This window comes from Ursus americanus, chromosome 21, assembly GCF_024610735.1.
Source record: "Ursus americanus isolate L20-20 chromosome 21, mUrsAme1.1.p, whole genome shotgun sequence".
Taxonomy (NCBI): domain Eukaryota; kingdom Metazoa; phylum Chordata; class Mammalia; order Carnivora; family Ursidae; genus Ursus; species Ursus americanus.
Window position 1 is genome coordinate 40,652,301 of NC_142147.1, and position 19,004 is coordinate 40,671,304.

A 19,004-nucleotide genomic window follows, 5' to 3' on the forward strand; every position below is an offset into this window, starting at 1 on the left:
CCCTGGGGTCTGACGTGGATCACTCTTGGCTGCTGGCGGGACAGTGTGTATCTGCCTGTGGACACTTCCGGCCACTTGGCCTGGACCTCAGCACTCGGTGCTGCCTTTTCCGGGCCAAGCCCCCCATCCCCCTTACCCCCCCTGGTGTAGGACTTCCAGGCTCCAGAGGTCACGGCTGCAGGCAGCAGAGAGGCTGCCAAAGCAAACCAGCCCCCGTGACTTGTAGGAAGGCAGCTGGGGGGAGGGGTCTGGGGCAGGGCTGGGGCGGGAGTTGGGGGAGGGAGGGGTCTGGGGCCAGGGCTGGGGCAGGGACCAGGACTGCTTTGTTCAGGAGCTGAACATGGGGACAGGAAATGGCAGGGGGCAGTGGTAGGCCTGGGTTCAGGCGGGGGGGGGGGGGGGGGGGGGGGAGTGGGCGGCTAGAAGGGGCAGGGGTGCATAGGGAGGGAATTAGGCCTGAGCTGGGGCCAGGTGGGGGTAAGGCAGGGGCTGGGCCAGAGGCAGGAGAAGTGGCCGGAGCAGGGTGGGCTTGGGGCAGCTGGGGCCCTCTATCTGGTTCCCTCCAATTCAAAGGCCCACCCTTCAGACCTTGTAAGCACCCTGCCCCGCCCCAGCGTGCTCTGTCTGCCCAAAGCCCCTGCCTTCAGGCCAAACCTGTCCCTGCTCCCACCTCCCCTCAGACTGGCGCACCTGGGCCCCCTCCGAGTTGGGCTGGCCCCCAGCCAGGGCCAGCCCTTGCAAACCCTGCCCCACCAGCCAGGTGGCCTCCCGCGCTGCCAATCCCTTTGCCCTGCCCCTCCCCGCCCCTTCCCCCGCCTTCGGCCCAGCCCCCTCCTCCTCAGGTGAGGCAGCCAGGCCTAGCAGGCCCCACGCCGCTGCCTCTGCCTCGGGGCCACCGCTGCTGCGGGGCCACCATGCTCCTGCCCAGGCCTGGAGACTGACCCGAAGAGGGCACTATCTCTCAAGTCCGCCCCCACCTGCCGGACCCCAGGGTAAGCACCGGGGCCCTCCGTTCCAGGCCCAGGGCATGGGTGCCCCCATCCCCACACTACCTAATGTCCACCTCCCAACAGTGGGGTTCCCGGGGACCCCAAGAGTGGGCTCTCAGGCGTCTCTCCAAGGACCTCGGAGCTCCAGCCACCTCTTGCTCAGACTCAGAGATGGGGCCCTGGGTCTCCTCTTCCCTCAGACCCAGGAGTCTGGGTCCCTACACCCCTCCTCCCACATACCCAGGAGTTCTGAGCCCCCAAATCCCTCTTTCCGCAGGACCTAGGAGTTCAGGCCCTCAGGTCTCTCTACTCCCTCAGAGCCAGGAGTTCGGACCCTTGGTCCCCTCCTCCCCCAGACCCAGGCGAGGGGCCCCCAATCCTGCAAATCCAGGTGTCCCCTGGTTGCTGGTCAGACACTGACCCCATCCTTGAACCCAGCCTGATCTGCGTCCGTGATCACGGCGTGCTCTGGCCAGGGCCCAGTCCGTCCAGCCTCCCTGGATGGGCGCCTGGGACTGGGGGCACTGGGGCTGGGCTCGGCTCCCCCAGGCCCTGCCTCTCTGTTCATCTCCCCACAGGTCCCACCCCGGCCCAGGAGGTCAGCCGGGGAATCATTAACAAGAGGCCGTGACATGGCGGAGAAGGAGGGTGAGTCCCTGTTCCTTGAGTCCTGACTTTGGCTCTGCCTGGCGCCCCTCCCTCTGTGCTCTGCTCCCAGCCCTCTGCCCCCTCAGAGCCCCCTCTCTCTGGCACCCCTCCTGGGCCCATCCCCACCCCCTTCTGAAGTCTCTTCCACTTGATTAACTATTAACCAAATTTTCTGTGGGGCTGTGCCACCACCTGCCTTCCTGCTACCCCATATTACCTTCCCGGCTCCTTGCCTCAGTTTCCCCTCACACCCCAGTGATTTCTCAGCTAACCCTGGACATGCCCCTACTTGGAGCTAAGGGGAAGACCAGCTATCCAGGGTACAGACACAGACTCTGGGGCTGAACGCACAGGCCTGTATTCGAATCTGTTCCGCCACTTTTTAGCCGTGTGCTCTTGTACAAGTGACGTCATTTCTCTGGGTTCCATTTCGCCCCCCACCCCACCCCCCGGGTCAAGCAGGAATCCTAAGGCTACCTGCCTAGCTACCCCCAAGGGTTGCCGGGAGCACGGAACCCACACAAGGTACCAGTGCGGGGCGTAGCGCGTGAGACACACGCCGTGAACCAGACCTGTCATGACTGAGGCCAGCCAGCTTGGTGTCCCAGGGACCCAAGACCCCCACCAATTCTAGACATTCCTCCCACCTCTTCGCACTGTGGGCAAAAGAGCAGAGGGAGGACTTTGGACTCGGCAGGGATGGATGAAGAGGGGAGGTAGAGCAGAGAAACCTCTCCAGGAATGATGGGAGCGAGCGCCTGCCTGAGTGGCTGGCCCTGAGGGGCTCTTGGCAGGCCCTGGGGGGCTCCAAACAGCCTGCCTCCCTCTCGACCTCCACCACACTTGGGAGGTAGCTGGAGGGGCTGGAGCAGGGGCCAGTCTTTCCTTCCTGCCCTTTCCAGCGGGGCCTGGCTCCCTCTCTTCTTCCTGGGAGCAGGCTAGCGGGCGTTCAGTTCCAGATGGTAGCACTTTCGAGCTGGGAAGCCCTGGGCAAGCGGCTTACCCTCTCTGGGCCTCAGTGTTCATCTGTGAAGTGGAGCTGGGGTGAATGCACCTTTCACAGGGTGGTGTGAGGATTTCAACGGCATGAGAGTCAGGGGGTGCTGATTGTGTTGGCTGAAATGAGCAGTGCGGATCACTGGACTCTTGGGCTCTCAGCAGTTAGCAAATCAAGTCCCAAACCATGCGGCTAGGGCCCAGAGCAAACCCAGGCTCCCGGTGGCTCAGGAGGGGGGCACTGTGCCCTTGCTGAGCAGGTGGCTGGCAGAGCCCGGACCCTTAGGGACGATTTTCCTCCTGGAGCTGACTGAAAGGAGTCTCCAGGGGCCAGGCCCATGCGCGAATGAACCAGGGAGAAAAGCAGATCATGTCCGGAAGGATGGCCAGAGATGGTCTGGGGACAGAGAGAGCTGAGTGGGCTCCAGGGTAGCGGAGCCCTGCTGTCGGACCTGGAGCCGGTAGTCAAAGCTGGACCCAGATGCCGAAAGGTTCTGGTGCTGTGCTTACTTGCTGGGTGACCCAGGGTAGGTGACTGCACCTCTCTGGGCCTCCTTTCCTCATCAGCAAACTGGGGATGATGGTAATGATACCTTCCTTATTAACAGCTGGTGCTAGGCTGTAAGGAAGGTGCAGGCCAGGCCTAGGCCAGGGCTGTGAGGGCGCACGAGTCTGAGACAGTTGTGTTAACTTGGAAGTGTGCCCCAGGCAAGGTTCTTGGTGCTCTCTGGGGACTTAGAATTGGAGGAGGTGATACCTGCTGGGTTGGCTCTGGGTGAGTCGGGAATAGGTAGGGGGTGCCTGGCAGAGGGAAGAGCATGGATCGAGGCAGGGGCTGATGAGCTGCCGGGTGTACAGTGGCACGTAGAGAATTCGGGTATTTCCGGAGGAGGTCATGTCGGAAGTTGTGCCGGGAGAGTGATGAGGCGAGCAAGCCGGAAGCAGGTCTCCCAGGACTATTTTTGGTGAAGGGCCGGCTGATGCCTCGGCGGTGCTGGGTCTCTCCACAAGATGGCGCTAGTAGTCATTCTGTGTTTCCCTTCTGACTTGGGTTTTTACAAGTTCTGTGGGTGCTTGTTGGAAGCTCTGTCAGGGGTCTGGTAATGACCCATAAGGCTGTCTGGGAATTCGGGGAAGCATAGGTTCAACTCCCAGATCTCTGACGGCCATGCTTATATCCTAGAAAGGCTGGTATCACGGGGCTGAGGGACTTAGACTCTGTCTTGGGCAACAATGGGGAGTCATGGAAGGTTCTAGGTAACAAAGGGACAGGGTGGATTTGGTGTTTAGGACGATCCTCAAGCTTCCATGTGGAGGCTGGACCAGAGGGGAGGCTGAGCCCCCAGCTTGGGTGGGGCTGGGTGCAGGGAATAAGAGGGTGGACAGGACATCTTCAGAAGGTCTGCAGGCTATGGGGCAGGCAAGCTATGTGGGGGAGGGAGGCGTCCTGCAGATGAGGGACGGTCCTGAGGATGGGGCCTCTGAGATGGAACCTGAGGTCTGGGGGGGGGGGGGTGTTGAGGCCAGTATGGGACCTGGGGGTTGTGAAGGACCTAGAGGATCCCAGGGGGAGGCATCTATGAGGCTGCAGGACAGAAGCGGGAAACTGAGGCTGTGGAGGTGTGTGAGACAGACTTGGGAGCAGGGAGCATGAGAGGGAGGCCACATCCCACCCTATGAACGCCAGGTTTCCGGGAGTGGGAAGAGGGTCAGGAGATGGAGAAGGCCCCTCTGGAGAAGTGGCAGGAAAATCAGACGCGTACGGTGTCCCAAAGGCCAAAGGAGAGACTTTCATTCGGGAAGTTGGAGTTGGGGACGCTGAGGGCTGAGACACAAGCTGCTGACTGGGCGGAGTTTCAGAGACAAGGAGCCAAAGATGTCACCTGTGAGAGTTTAGCAGCCAGATGGTGGGGACAGAAGACCAAAGGCGAGGGGGCCCTTAGCATCCTTGAGGAGCAGAGAGCAGCACCTCAGGGAGAAGCCAGGAATTCCGGCAATGCTGCTGCCTCACACCCGGCGTGAGGACACTTCCTGCCTCAGGAAAGACGTGCAGTGAGTGTGCCCCTCACACTTGGAGGACCCAGAGCGAGGACACTTCCTGTCCTACCAGGGGCACCTGCTTTAGGGCTGCCTGAAGCCCCCTGACTCAGAGGGCATGGAAGAAAGTCCTTCTCACCTGAAGAGACACGGAGTGGCAATGCCATACACCCCGGCAGACACACCAAAGCCTCTGGGCTGAACTCGGAGTGGCCCAAAGCCCTGACAGGCACCCCTGAAAACAAAAGGACCAGGACTGGCCTAATGGCTGCAGGAGCCAAGACCTCCCACCGGAACCAGGAAGATGGCTGGGGACAGAGCTGGCGGGCGGGCGGGCTGGAGGCCAGGGCTGGCCTGGCCCCCTGTGGCCTCTTTGGAGGGAGGGTGTATTTGTTTTCTCTTGCCCTGGCGTGAACTGCTGGGCTCTCAAATTCTTTTTTTTTTTTTTTAAAGATTTTATTTATTTATTTGACAGAGAAAGAGACAGCCAGTGAGAGAGGGAACACAGGCAGGGGGAGTAGGAGAGGAAGAAGCAGGCTCCCAGTGGAGGAGCCTGATGTGGGGCTTGATCCCAAAGCGCCAGGATCACGCCTTGAGCCAAAGGCAGACGCTTAACGACTGAGCCACCCAGGCGCCCCTGGGCTCTCAAATTCTTAAGACACCCAGACAATGGCCGTCCCAGGAAGATCCCGGACTATGCCCTGCTCCATTCTGGGTGCTGGTCTGGCCCTGTGCCCACCAGCTGTAGGACCGCGATACAGGTGGGGGAGCTGGGACTCCTGCCACCCTGCCAATGCCCTGCAGAGGCCAGGGGCAGTCAGGCCCAGGGGCACGCCAGGCCCAGCTGAAGCCTCCTGGGACCCCAACATCATTGGCCCTCCCACAATCCCTAGCAAAGGGGTTGGCTTTTAATCCCCAGGGCCCCTGTTGCACTGGGAATAAAAATCCCTTTCCTGTTAGGCCACCCGGCCTCCCTAGCCGGTCCCAGCCTAGGTCCCTGCCTTCCCCAAACTCATGTCATCCTGGCCGTATCAGTGGTCTCTCTCTCGAACAGATAATGCGTATTCTTGCCTCAAGGCCTTTGCCTATGCTGTTCCCTCTGCCCACACCGCTCTTCCTTGAGATCTCTGCATGGCTGGTTTCAGCCTTCAGGTCTCAGCTCAAAGGTCACTTCTTGGGGAAGCCTTCCCTCATCACCCCACAGAAGCCACCTGCTGCCCCGACCGCATTATTTTCTTCATAGACTTTGTCACAATCTGGGAATGATCAAGTTTGTTTACTTGTTTATGTTTTCCCCTCAACCTTACACATATGAGAATGTGAGCCCCACGAGAGCCAGCATCTCATCTGTCTTGGGATGTATCTTCAGAGCCTAGAATGGTGTCAGGAGAGTGGATAGTCAGTAGGACGGTGAATGAACAAAGCTCCTTTTTACCAAGGAGAAAACTAAGGCCCAGAGAGGTGAAGGGTATTGGCCAGAAGCACACAGCTCTAATGACGTAAAAGCATTTGTTGAGAATTTGCTCTTTGCCAGGCGTGGCAAGAGGGAGCACAGCTTCGTGCTTATACGCTTGGGCCCCAGCACCCCATGTGCCCTGGGGTCCGGGACTCCACACTGCCTCCTGCGGGCTGAGTCCCCGCGTGCATGTCACTCCACTTCTCTGAGCCTTACTGTTCCCTGTCCGAAAAATGGGAATCCTCCCCCAAAACGAGGACAGTGCTTGGGAGAATAAGCCTGTGATATGAGTTTGGCTACTATGATGTAAGAGAAATTTTAAGTATTGTTTTTAGAGGTGAGTGCTGGGTGGATGCCCATTAAACAGAAAAGAAAGCTGAGGTTCAAAGAGGTGAGGTCACCTGCCCAAGGTCCCGGGTCAGGAAGGGTAAGTCTTCTTTTTTTTATTAAGTGAGGCTGGCAGCTTTTCAAACTTAGGTTCTTAATCTTCAGGGGCATATTTGACCTTGGAGCTGGGTCCTGAGGGAGAGGTCTGGTTTGGGGGGAATGCCCGGGGACAGAGGGGCTGGGACAGCAGAGAGGGATGGAGCAGTGAGAACGTGCCAAACAGCAGGGGATTGAGCTGCCAAGAGGGCTGAGGTCAGGGGTCGCAGCCCCCAAGAAGCTCCAAGAACCTCTGAGAGAGTGAGCAGAAGTGAGAGGTTCAAGAAAAGGAGTTGCAAAGTGCAGCGTCACTGGGGAGGAGAGAGCCCGCAAATGCCAGAAGTGCCAGGAGTGCCAGGAGTGCCTGCGGGGAGGGAGGGGGAGGGTGGCTGCGGACCCGGCCACGCCCCTTCCCAGCTGGAAGCCTGGGGGAGCGGGACACCTGGTCGGCCCCACTGTAGGGGAGGGCGGGCCCTGAGAAACCAGGTCCAGGGCATGGCAGGCTCCGGCGTGCTGTTAGCCCTGGGGGGCAGGGCAGAGCTGGCCCAGTGCCCAGACCCTGCCTTGGTGACGAGGACAGGCCTGGCAGCGGTCCCCGCGTGGTGTCTGTTGCAGGTGGCCGGACTGTGCCATGCTGTTCCGGACCCAAGGTGGCAGCTCTTACGGCAGGGACCCTGCTGCTCCTGACAGGCATCGGGGCAGCGTCCTGGGCCATTGGTGAGTGGCCCCTGTGCCTCTCCCCCCCTGCCCACCCCCGCAGCCCTCTTCCTGACTGCCCTCACCTCTGCCTTCTCTGCAGCGACCTTTCTACTCAAGAGTGACCAGGAGCCGCTGTATCCGGGTGAGTAAAGCAGGCCGGGACCCTCGGGGGAGCCCCGGAGGGAACCTGGTGCGAGCTCAAGAAAGGATTTCTGAGTGACTGCGTGAGCATGCGCAGAGATGCGAGTAGTACCTGCACCCTCGTACTGAGCACCTGCTGCGGATCGGCTGCCGTTCTACGTGCTTCACCTTGTCTCGTGTTTTCCGAACTCTATATACCTTACCCGTTAGTGCCTCATGAAATCAAATTAGGGAGTTGAAAACCACATTTTAAAAAGCACGAAGGAGATTAGAATAGTAAAGACCACAGCTCATCTCTCTCAGCACGGAAAAGTTTTGTGAATCTTTCATTTTGGTTCCCTAAGAGCCGTGCTGTTATTGTCTCCATTTTACAGATGGGGAAACTGAGACTCAGAGCAATGCAGTGATTTGCTCCAGAAAGCACAAGTTCAGGGCTACATGGTAAAATGTAAAAATATGTTTCTTTACTAGGAGGCATGGTCAGAGCCCACTTGCGAGGCGCTGTATGAATTCAGAGACCCCTTCTTGTTCTCCAGGTGGGGGAGGGGGGTGCTACTTCTGTGATCCCCATTTACAGATGTGGAAAGTGAGACCAGAGAGGACACACAGCTGGGAGATGGTGAGGCCAGGAATAGCTCTCAGACGGCCCAGCAGAGCTGTGTCTGCAGACAGCTGAGAACGAACGGCCACACTAGTAATAGATGTGGAAACTAAATGTGGAATGAATGGGTGAATTTTCTGGGTGCCAGCCCCCAGCTGCCATTCCGTAGGCCCGTGCAGCAGGAAGAAAGGGGAAGTTGGGTGATGGGATGTATTTTTCACTCCCAGGAGCCTCATCTAATTCCATAAAGGACTCAGCTCATGCTAAGAGAAATGAAAATCCGGACAGAGAAAGCCTACGTCAGCACTGGTCACCATCCCAGCACTTAGCGAGCATTTACAGGGGCCAGGCGTAGGCCTCAGGGCTTTATGGTTTCAATTCATTAAACCCTCACAAAAGCCCATTTTAATATGGGGAGCCCGAGATGCAGAAAGGCCCGGTGGCTGGCTGCACTTTCAGAGCTAGGAAGCGGCCACTCTGGGATCTGAACCCAGGCAGCCGAAATCCGCTCTATGCAGAACCACGACACCCTGCTGTTTCTCGAGAAACCGCCAAGCTATTCACCGTAGGCATGGCTACCATCTGCCGCACCCGCACTGTAACCTTGGACCTGTTATCGTCGCCCCCCCTTTTGCAGATGGGGGACACTGAGTCCCAGTGGAGTGAACCGACTTGCCCAAGACCACACACTGAAGAAGTGGCAGGCCAGAGGGATCATGTCCCAGAAGCCACTCCGTAGCTCTCAATGCCACTGAGCTAAAATCTCAACCCCCTGCAGGATCCCGGCTCTTAGGGGGCAGACCCCTCTTCCGCCTTCACCTCGCGCTGCTTCTGGCACTCTCCAGGGTCCAGTCTATGGGCTGTTCTCATGCCCTTGAAGGACCCTCCTGGCCCCACAGTCTTGGCTCATCACCTCTTGCCACTCACACTTAGAAGTAGTTTCTGGGTTCCACTGAGCTCTGGGGCCTCATACCAGTCTTGTTCTGAGTCCCAGCCTCCTTAGCCATAAGCTGCAGGAGGGTGGGCACGGGGGACCAGGAGAGATGATGCGGTGCTTGGCTCTGAGCCACTTGGTATATGTGGCTTTTGGGTCTCACCTTCAGGCATTCCTGCACCCCCAGGGCCCCATGCTCCCTCCACCCCGCGGCCATGCCTGTTGCGTGGGGTAAAATTCTCCTCACACTTGACCTCCGGGGACTTTCAGGAGGGCAGGGGCACTGTGTTTGCTGCCGCAGACGGTGTCCTGCACGTAGTGGGTGCTCAGGAAGTCTTCACCTAATGAACATGCACGAGACAAGTTGCCGAGATGAACTAACTTGTCTTTGGCCTCCAGCTGGAAAGCAACTAGGCCGTGATTCAGACCTTGCTCCGGCCAACGCCAGCCCTCCTGCCCTTCAGTTATACTTGGGTTTTCCAAAAATGGTGGGAAATTGCAAAACAAATGAAAACAACCCCAAAGCTATATCCCCACCTAATTTTTCTGGGATTTTCACACCTCTAAATATATCAGACAATTCAGTAAGCAAAACCAGATGACCCAGACACATTTTTTTTTTTTTTGCAAATAATGCCAACAAGAATAAAGAGCTGAAAAGTGAGAAACAGTGGCACAGAACGTGGCTTTAAAAATAATTGGAGGGGGCATTTGATATCCCCCCCCCCAACACCTATCCATACAGCGATCCCTTTTTCCCTAAAACCTCACGCTATCTGGACCATTTGGAAGCTCTTCACCCCCAGCTGGTGTTTCAAACCCCAAGTCTGGGTCTTGGAACTCGGGGTGGTGGGCGCCATCAGCAGAGGCGCCAGGCCTCGCCTGCCCCCACCTCAGAGCAGGAGGCCGCGATTAAGGCAAGGCAGCTAGGAAGCAATCAGTGCCAGCTGTGGGTAAGGAAGTCACTGGAAAAGCTTGTCTGGGGCAACATGCAGAGCTGGGGGTTTGGAGTCGTGTGGGCCTGAATGCAAGTCTCTGCTGCTCACTCACCTGGGTGAGGCACCTCGCCTCTCCCAGCTTCAGCCTCCTCCTCTGATCAGAACGGGGGTGATCTTTGTGGCCTTGGGGTGGTGTGGCGAGGCCCTGCGGTTGGTGGGCAGGGGGAACACAGTGCTGGGCACACACAGGTTCTCAGCAGACGGAGTTCTCTAGAACTGGGTCTAGAACGCCTGTCTCCCTTGTTGGGATCAGGGGGCTAGGGGAAGACCCCTCAGCTTGGGTGAGGCCAAATTGAGTTTGCCCCAGATCTGGTTTTCTAGAAGGTGCTCTGGGGCGCCAACAGTGCAGTAGGGTCAGGAGAATAGGACCACGGGCGTCACAGCTGGGCTTTCCCCAGACCTGCTCCCCCTGCCCCCTGTTCCATCCTGGTCAACGGCGGCTGCATCGTGCTTCTGCAGCTCAGCCCAAACACCTCGGAGTTGTCCTTGACCCCTCTCTCTCCTTCACAGCCACATCCAGTCTGTGAGCAAACCCTGTTGGCTTGACCCACAAAATCTCTCCAGAATCTAAACTCTTCTCCCCCACTCTCCCAGCCCGGGCCTGGCCTCCATCTTCCCCAGCCTGGACTCCCTCCCTGGGCTCCCTGCTCCTGTGGCGCCCCCTGCAGTCTGCCCCTGGCCCGCAGCCAGAGGGAGCCTGTGAACCCCTGAGTCTGGTCCGGGCGCTGCTGGCTCAGAGCCTCCCCTGGCTGCACCTCCCTCCTGGGAGAAGCAAAGTCCTCCGCGGACCTGGCCTACCTCCCAGCTCTCTGCCCCTTGCTCACTCTGCTCCAGCCTCCTTGCCGTTCCTCCCCCACCCCCGCCCCTCCAGGGGGGGATCTCTGCACTTGAAGTTCCTGCGGCCTAGTTCTCTGTTCCCTCACCTCCCTTCACGACTCTCTCCCCTCCTTCAGATCTATGTTCACACCCCATCTTCTCCGCGAAGCTTTCCCTGCCCGCCTGTGGGAAATGGCAAGTTCTCCCCAGGCGCCAGGATGCCCCTGCCTCAGTCAAGCTACATTTGTCTCCCTGGCTCCTTATTTTGTGACACACCATCTATTTTGCTTACTTGTCCCTTTCCTTACCCATCTCACCTGCTGGTCCTGGAGCTCCACAGAGCAGGGCTTTTCTCTGATTTGCTTATAGTTGTGGCAATTTGTTTCATTGCCCAAAATAGAGCCTAGCACATCCTGAGTGGTAAATGGAAATAAATACGCCTGAGGGCTGTGACTGGCTTAGGTGTGGAAGCGGGTCCTCTGGCCATGCGTGGGGAGTAGCCCGGGAGGGGCTAAGAGGACGGTCAGTTCTTAACACAACCAGCCCCAGACACAAGGATTCCTTCGCACGTTCTCTCTAGCCTTCCTGTATCTCTACCCCACCTCTTCTCGCAGTTGGTGATGATGTGTTTGGTTGAGTGACTTTTTTATGGCTGTCTATCTCCCCCAATCCTAGATTTTGGCTTGGTGAGGGCACTGCCCAGGGCTGTCTTGGTCATCTTTATGCCTCCAGCATCACCCCCTACAGGGCTGGGTATGGAGTAGACATCTAGTTAATGCTTGTTATCAGGTGAATGAATGAATTGAGTGAGTCAGTGAATGAATGAATGAATGAATACCACATGCTCAGCTTGGAGAATTGCATTTTAGTATATTCAAGGCTCGGACAAGTCCTGCAAAAAAAGATGGCTCTCTCTTTTCTTTTCTTTTCTTTTCTTTTCTTTTCTTTTCTTTTCTTTTCTTTTCTTTTCCTTTCTTTTCTTTCTTTTTTCCTTTCCTTTTCCTTTCCTTTTCTTTCTTTCTTCCTTCCTTTTTAGAAGACTATAGGGTATCTAAATATTTTGGCCATCTGAAGTGTTAGTCAAGGGCCTTCGGGTGGCAGAAGACAAAAGGAGAAAATAAGAAAACTGGTTAAACAAAAAGGGAAACGATTCACTTATTATCCAACAGTTCTGGGGGTCTTTCAGGCCTGGCTCCATCAAGGGGCAGACATCTCTTGGCTTTCCTCCACGCTGGCTTATTTTTCCCCACATGGGGGCAAAGACGGCCCCCAGCAGCTCCAGCCTCACAGGCCATTGTCTCGGGAACGTGGTTGAAACCACTTCCCTCTTCCCTGACATCTGATGTCCGAGTGAAGGTCCAGACGTGCGGTGCCTGCGCAGCCAGCTTAGGCAGCAAGGAGGTGACAGCAAGGTCCCCGGGGTTCCCCGCCCACAGGTGCACCCCAAGCTCCTGTCAGCTCCCACAGAGACTCAGACCTGGAGCTCCTCGGGGCTGGGCCGGGGGGCGCGGTGGGGAGGTGACCCAGGCGGCTATTCTGTCGCCCTGCAGTACAGGTCAGCCCGGCCGATGCCCGGCTCATGGTGTTCGACGACACAGAGGGCACATGGCGGCTGCTGTGCTCCTCGCGCTCCAACGCCAGGGTGGCGGGCCTGGGCTGCGAGGAGATGGGCTTCCTCAGGTACTGGGCAGCCCTGGGGGTGGCGGGTACTGGTGGCGAGGGGCGGGGTGGGAGGAGCAGGCCTGACCCCTGCCTGCCCAGGGCCCTGGGCCACTCGGAGCTGGACGTGCGGACAGCGGGCGCCAACGGCACGTCGGGCTTCTTCTGCGTGGACGAGGGGAGGCTGCCGCTGGCCCAGAGGCTGCTCGAGGTCATCTCCGTGTGGTGAGGAGGGCCGTGGGGCCGGGGCGCCAGCCTGCCCACCCTCGGGGGCCCTTTCTCCTGTCTTAACTGGCCTCCCCTTTTGTTTCTGTCTCTGCCCCTGTCTTTCTGTCACAGTGACTGTCCCAGGGGCCGTTTCCTGGCTACTGTCTGCCAAGGTGAGACCCTGAAACTCGGAACCTTCTCCCTGAGACCCTCCAGGGCAGGGCCATGTCCCATCAGATCCCCTCTCCAAACACACACACCCGCCAAATCCTCTTACCCTACAAGGGCAGAGCTCTGTGTGTCCTCTCCCAGGGTGGTATCACCATGTCCCCATAGGGTCCCAGGGATGGGACTATGTGTCTCCTCACTTCCCTAGGGTGGGCCCATGTTCCTGCAGAGCCCTCAGGTCAGGGTCTCCTCCCATCAGACACCCCCCACCCCCGGCCATATCTTGTTAGATCCTATGAGGATGGAGCTGTGTCCTCTGACTCCCCCAGGGTGACAGGTCCATGTCCCCTTAGTCCCCCAAAGCAGGGCCATGTTCCTATAGGTCCCTAAGGATAGGGCTGTGTCCTGAAGTTTCCAGGCCCCCCTGTTGCCCCTGACTCTGCCTCTCCTGCAGATTGTGGCCGTAGGAAGCTACCTGTGGACCGCATCGTGGGAGGCCAAGACACCAGCCTGGGCAGGTGGCCGTGGCAAGTCAGTCTTCGTTACGATGGAGCACACCTCTGTGGAGGGTCCCTGCTCTCCGGAGACTGGGTGCTGACAGCAGCCCACTGCTTCCCTGAGTGAGTGTCCCCCACAGCCCTGAGCGGGAGAGGCAGGGGAAAGGCGAGGTGAGAGAGGCTGCGCCTGGGGACGCTGCCACCCTCCTCTCCTATTCCCCGGTAGGCGGAACCGGGTTCTGTCTCGATGGCGAGTGTTTGCTGGCGCTGTGGCCCAGGTCTCACCCCATGGCCTGCAGCTGGGGGTGCAGGCAGTAGTCTACCACGGGGGCTATCTCCCCTTTCGAGACCCCAACAGTGAGGAAAACAGCAATGATATCGCCCTGGTCCACCTGTCCAGTGCCCTGCCCCTCACAGGTAAGCCTGGGGGCTGAGCCTTGGCCTGGGGACGCCAGAGGCCGGGAGGACAGAGGACAGAGCCATAGGAATCCATGGTGATAGGGAAAACGATCTCGAGGGGAGTTAAACATGGAGTTAGCATTTGCCCCAGCAGTTCCACCCCGGGCTACGTGCCCAGAGGAAAGGAAAACGGGTGCACACAAAATCTTAGACACAGCTGTTCACGGCAGCTCTATTCACGACAGTCAAAAGATAGAAGCAGCCCCGATGTTTATTTGACAAGTGGATAGACAGAATGCGGTAGATCCATAAAGAGAGTGATATGTGGCCATAAGAAGGAGTTTTGGAGCACTGACGCATGATACGCAATGGATCACCCTGAAAACATTGTGCTGAGCAAAGACGTCAGACACAAGAGGCCACTATATGATTCCAGTTATATGAAATGTCCAGAAAAGGCAGAGCTGGAGAGAGAGAAAGTAGATTAGTGGCTGCCAGGGGGTAGCGGTGGTATGAGGTAGGGGCGAGGAGGGGGACAGGGAGATTGGGAGGTGACATGGAGCGAATACAGGATTTCTTTTGGGGGGTGATCAAATGTTCCCAAATCGATGGTGGCAATGGGGGCATCTTCCTGTCACCAGGCGTGCCACTAAACCCTCTCTGCAAGCCCCCTAAAAGCCATTGACTTGTCTGCTCGAAGGGAGTGAACTGTATGGTGTGTGGATTATGTCTCGGAAAAGCTGTTACCAAAAAATACAGTTAGCGGAAATGAAGAAAGCTTTTAAAATCTATGAATGAAACCGAGAGGGAATTAGAAGTTATTCCCTCCGCAGTTTTCAGGAGCATTTCCTTGTTCTCTGGGAGAAAGACTCCCTTGGGGGCTAGGATGTCTTCAGGGCTTTTCCACCGCAGGGCGGTGGACTGAGAGCCAGCTCTCAGCAGGCCACAGCGTGACAACAGTATTAATAAAAACAATGCTGATGAAGTCACAGTCGTGGATGATGACGAGCCTTTGGCAGGCAACAGGAGAACGTTAATGAAATAGTAGAATTAAATACTATCCCGGTGATGATGTCATAGCGCCAACACTCGCACTTCACCTCCTGTGTGCCGGGCCCTGTTCTCAGCAGGCTGGGGAGCCTGCACGCATTTAGCTCCCACAGCAGCCCTGGGAGGGTGGATCCTCTTAGGATCCTGTTTTCCCACATGGAGGAGGTCCCCACGCAGAGAAGGTAAATGTGGCTCCAAAGTCCCGAGGCTGGAAAATGGCAGAGGTTTGGGTCAAGGCCGCCTGGCATGGGAATCTGTGTGTAACCCCCTGGCTTTGCTGCCGGGACTGTTCTGTAGCTTGCATTCTACTTCTTTTTATGGTTATTTTCTGTGTTCCTGGTTTTCCATCAAAGGGGATGATACACATTTTTCTTTAAAGTGAAACAAACCCTTGTCTTTAGGGAGGGTTACAAATCGTGAAATAGAGAAGGGTCCATGGAAGGACAGGAGGATGGGGTGGGAGCCGCTTGGCCAGGAGACACATGGCTGAGGAGGTAAGAGCACAGGGTTTGGAATCAGATTCAGGTGCTTACCAGCTATGTGATCTTGGCTTCACCTCTCCGTGCCTCAGTTTCCCTGATCCATTAAATGACTTCTTAGGGTTATCAAGACGATTAAAAGGGTAATATGAGGGGTGTCTGGGTGCTCAGTCAGTTAAGCATTTGCCTTTAGCTCAGGTCATGATCCTGGGGTCCTGGGATGGAGCCTCATGTCAGGCTCCCCGCTGAGAAGGGAGCCTGCTTCTCCCTCTGCTCCCCCTCCGGCTCAAGCTTGCTCTCTCTTGCTTTCTCTCAAATAAATTAATGAAGTCTTTAAAAAAGAAAGGTAATCTGAGTAAAGAGCTTAGAGCAATGCCAGCACACAGTGAGCACTCAGTTAACACAAACAGTCATTGCTGTTGTTGTTGTTTATTACTATTACTAGTTATGGGAGCATTTCCTATTTGCCAAGTGTGCTGCTCAGGGCGTCACCAGTTTCTCACCACAACTTCTGAGGGGAACAATTATCCTGTCCATTTTATATCTGAGAGCTCTGACGCTTAGGCCCATGAAGTCGCCAGCAGGCAGGCAGTAGACAGAGCTGCCAGGACTGTGGTGTGGGTTGTGCACTGCACAAGGACGTCACATCTTAGGGGCGCCACTGTTGTTGGTGTAGGCCTGTGTATCTATTACAATGATCTTCTGGCAGATGGGAGTCAAGTATCTAAAGACAGGGATGCATTTTTCTATTTCTCCCAAGGGTGCCTTCTAGGCGGGGGGTGGCCTGTGGGCCACGGTTAAGTACGCGGGCTTGGGAACCAGGCCAACCTGGGTTCAAATTCTAGCTCTGTTATTGCCCCGTTACGAGACCTTGGACAAGTGACTCGGCTTCATCTCCCTCCTCTGTAAAGGGCTAATAGTAGCCCCTTGCTCTCTGGACTGCCAGGAATTGGGAGGAACCGAGGCAGGAAGTCATCTAGTGCCTGGTGCGCTCTCAGGGGACAGCAGCTCCTGCTGTGGTTATTTGAAAAGAGCAGAGGAGAGGGTGTGCCGGGACCCTTGAGGCCACTGGACAGAGGCTTTGTTCCAGGCGGGCCAGGCCAGCAGAGGCTGGACCGCCTGGTCTCTCTCACAGAATACATCCAGCCCGTGTGCCTCCCAGCCGCCGGCCAGGCCCTGGTGGACGGCAAGATCTGTACCGTAACTGGCTGGGGCAACACACAGTACTACGGTGAGTCCCGTCTTCTGCCTGCAGAGCCGCCGTGAGGGAGACGGAGCTGGGCTGGGGAAAGGCAATCTGGCTGGAAAGGCAAATGCTTCTTGGTCCTGGGGCCCAGGGCCGCTGAAGAGCCTGGGGGGGGGGGGGGACAGCAGGAGGGAAGGGGGCTGCGCCCATTCCCCAGCCTCTGCCAGCCTTGCCCGCACACCCCCAGGCCAACAGGCTGGGGTACTCCAAGAGGCCCGAGTCCCCATAATCAGCAATGAGGTCTGCAACGGCCCCGACTTCTACGCGAACCAGATCAAGCCCAAGATGTTCTGTGCCGGCTACCCTGAGGGCGGCATTGATGCCTGCCAGGTGAGGGACTGGGTGGGGCGGCCCCGAGCCCCTGCCACTCCAGGGATGGGAACACAGGGCTGTAGGTGGCTGGGCTCCCTATCTCAGGGCCAGAGCTCTGTGACCACAGCCCCTAGCTACCCAAGAGGGCCTCCCGGATGACCTCTTGGCCTCCAGCCAGGCCTCCCCTCTCCCACCAGGGTGACAGTGGTGGCCCCTTCGTGTGTGAGGACAGCATCTCTCGGACGCCTCGTTGGCGGCTGTGTGGCATTGTGAGCTGGGGCACTGGCTGTGCCCTGGCCCAGAAGCCAGGTGTCTACACCAAAGTCAGTGACTTCCGGGAGTGGATCTTCCAGGCCATAAAGGTGAACGTCGGGCCCAGATGGGAGCCAGAGGGCGAGAGGGTTTGGGACTCTTAATGGGGAAAGGGGAGGAGGCAGGGGTTTTCTGGAAACCTGTGCTCAGGCTAGAAATGGTGCCCTAGGGGACAGATGGATTTCCAAGGGCTTGTGCGGAGGGGAGGTTAGCTGTGGGACTGGGGAAGCCTCTCAGACCTCAGAAGCCCCCAGTTGTCTTTCTCCAGACTCACTCCGAAGCCAGCGGCATGGTGACCCAGCTCTGACCTGTGGCTTCTCCTTGATGCGCACGCCTCCAGGGCCCAAGTTCACCCACGTGGCTCCAGCCCCACCTGCTGGGGTTCACCCTGGGCCCGGAATGGGACGTTTTTCTTCTTGGGCTGAGCCCACAGGTCCAAGGATACCCTTCCTCCAGGCTCCTCTCTTCCACAGTGGCGGGCCCACTCAGCCCTGGGACCACCCGAGCCTCACCCTCCTGACCCCCATGTAAATATTGTTCTGCCATCTGGGGACCCCCATCTAGATGCCCGTGATGACAGGATGCTCTTTAAATAATAAAGATGGTTTTGATTAACATGGCCTCTGAGTTTGCAAGTGTAAACAGCAATGAGGACGTTTGTCGGGGAGGGAAGAGAGAAATTAGGGACTGGCACAAATCAGGCAAGGAGCATTATCCTCCAATTCCCACTGGCTTAAGAGAAAAAAAAATTAATTGGTTCACTTAACTGAAAATGCCCTGGAGCAAGCGGCTTCAGGTTCTGCTGGATCCAGCTGCTCAAATATTTTTCATCAGAACTGCCTCATTTCCTCTCCAAAGTCTGGTTTTGTATAGAGAAAAGCTTTATTTGCAAGAAGCCTCCCCTACGCCCCTACAACCAGAGACAGAGATGTCTCCCACCCACCCAAACGCTAGGCTGATATGCCATGGACCACTTAGCAGCCCCAGTGGAAAGGAAATGCTTTTCTCCCAATAGCTATAGCAAGAAAGGCCCAGGCCTGGCTCTCACTGGACAGTTTTGGGTCATATGCTCATCCCTCATCAAATCACTGTTCACGTGATGCATGGAGTCAGGGGGTTGACCCTCAAGAACTATATGACTTCAGTGTAGGGGGTTCCCCAAAGGAATATGGAGTGTTTTTTCTAAAAAAAAAAAAGGGATGTAGATGCCCACTGGGGGGAAAAAGACATTCACCATAGGCCAACACAAGAAACCAGGCTCTGTAGGGTGGAGACAGGAGTGCTAGACCCCGTGAGTAGAGCCTGAGACCCCTGCCCCTTCCTTTATCTGGGCTGGAGGTTGGGTACCAGCTTCCCCTGGGACCCACTCTGTTCTCTAGAGTATCTGCAGATCTCATAGAGGCTTGATGGCCACGGGGGTGGGGGTGGTGTTTCCTGTGTTTGCCACCAGGGGGTGCTGCTGCCCCTGAACTGGGAGAAATTAAGCATTTTTCTGCCCTAATAGTCCACTTGTTGCTGAAAATCAGCTGGTCTGCAGGAAAATGCTCACGGAAGCCTGGTTCCCATGACTTCCAGTGACAACATTATAATGTGCTGCCCCTCAGCTGCACGCACCCAAGCAATTTCCTAAAACAGAGACGCAGGAAAGTGCCTTCAAATAACAGACCGTTTGGAAGATGCTCCAAGCATCACTCCCTGGATTCCGAACCCTTAGTGTGGCTGATCCCCACCACTGCTTTGTCCTTCAGGAGCCAACCCCACCCCCCCCCCCACACACAACTGCCCAGTCTCATTCAAGCTCCAGGCAGGTTTTCCAAGTGTCTGCACATGGCTGCACGGCCCGACCCATCCTATCTGAGATGTTCATTTGAGACTTGGCTCACACTTTGTTTCGTTAGAATTTTGGAATTAGCTGAAAAATGAACGGTGCCTGTGTT

At 56.9% G+C, this 19,004-nt stretch overlaps 1 protein-coding gene across 3 annotated transcripts; it reads left to right on the plus strand.

The window, feature by feature from the left end:
- Positions 1–829: 829 nt before the first annotated feature.
- Positions 830–17,682, plus strand: HPN (hepsin). Of its 3 annotated transcripts, none has more exons than XM_087870683.1 (13): positions 830–992; positions 1,568–1,637; positions 7,165–7,266; positions 7,349–7,390; positions 12,289–12,418; positions 12,500–12,622; positions 12,737–12,777; positions 13,227–13,392; positions 13,496–13,686; positions 16,288–16,428; positions 16,631–16,773; positions 16,953–17,117; positions 17,336–17,682. In XM_087870683.1, exons 2-13 carry the CDS (start codon positions 1,622–1,624, stop codon positions 17,372–17,374), a joined length of 1,299 nt encoding a protein of 432 aa, XP_087726809.1. In that variant the 5' UTR covers positions 830–992; positions 1,568–1,621; the 3' UTR covers positions 17,375–17,682. The 3 variants fall into 3 exon arrangements, with proteins under 3 accessions (XP_087726809.1, XP_087726810.1, XP_045652623.2); XM_045796667.2 differs by having other exon boundaries at positions 831–992; positions 16,333–16,428; XM_087870684.1 differs by lacking the exon at positions 7,349–7,390.
- Positions 17,683–19,004: the final 1,322 nt, after the last annotated feature.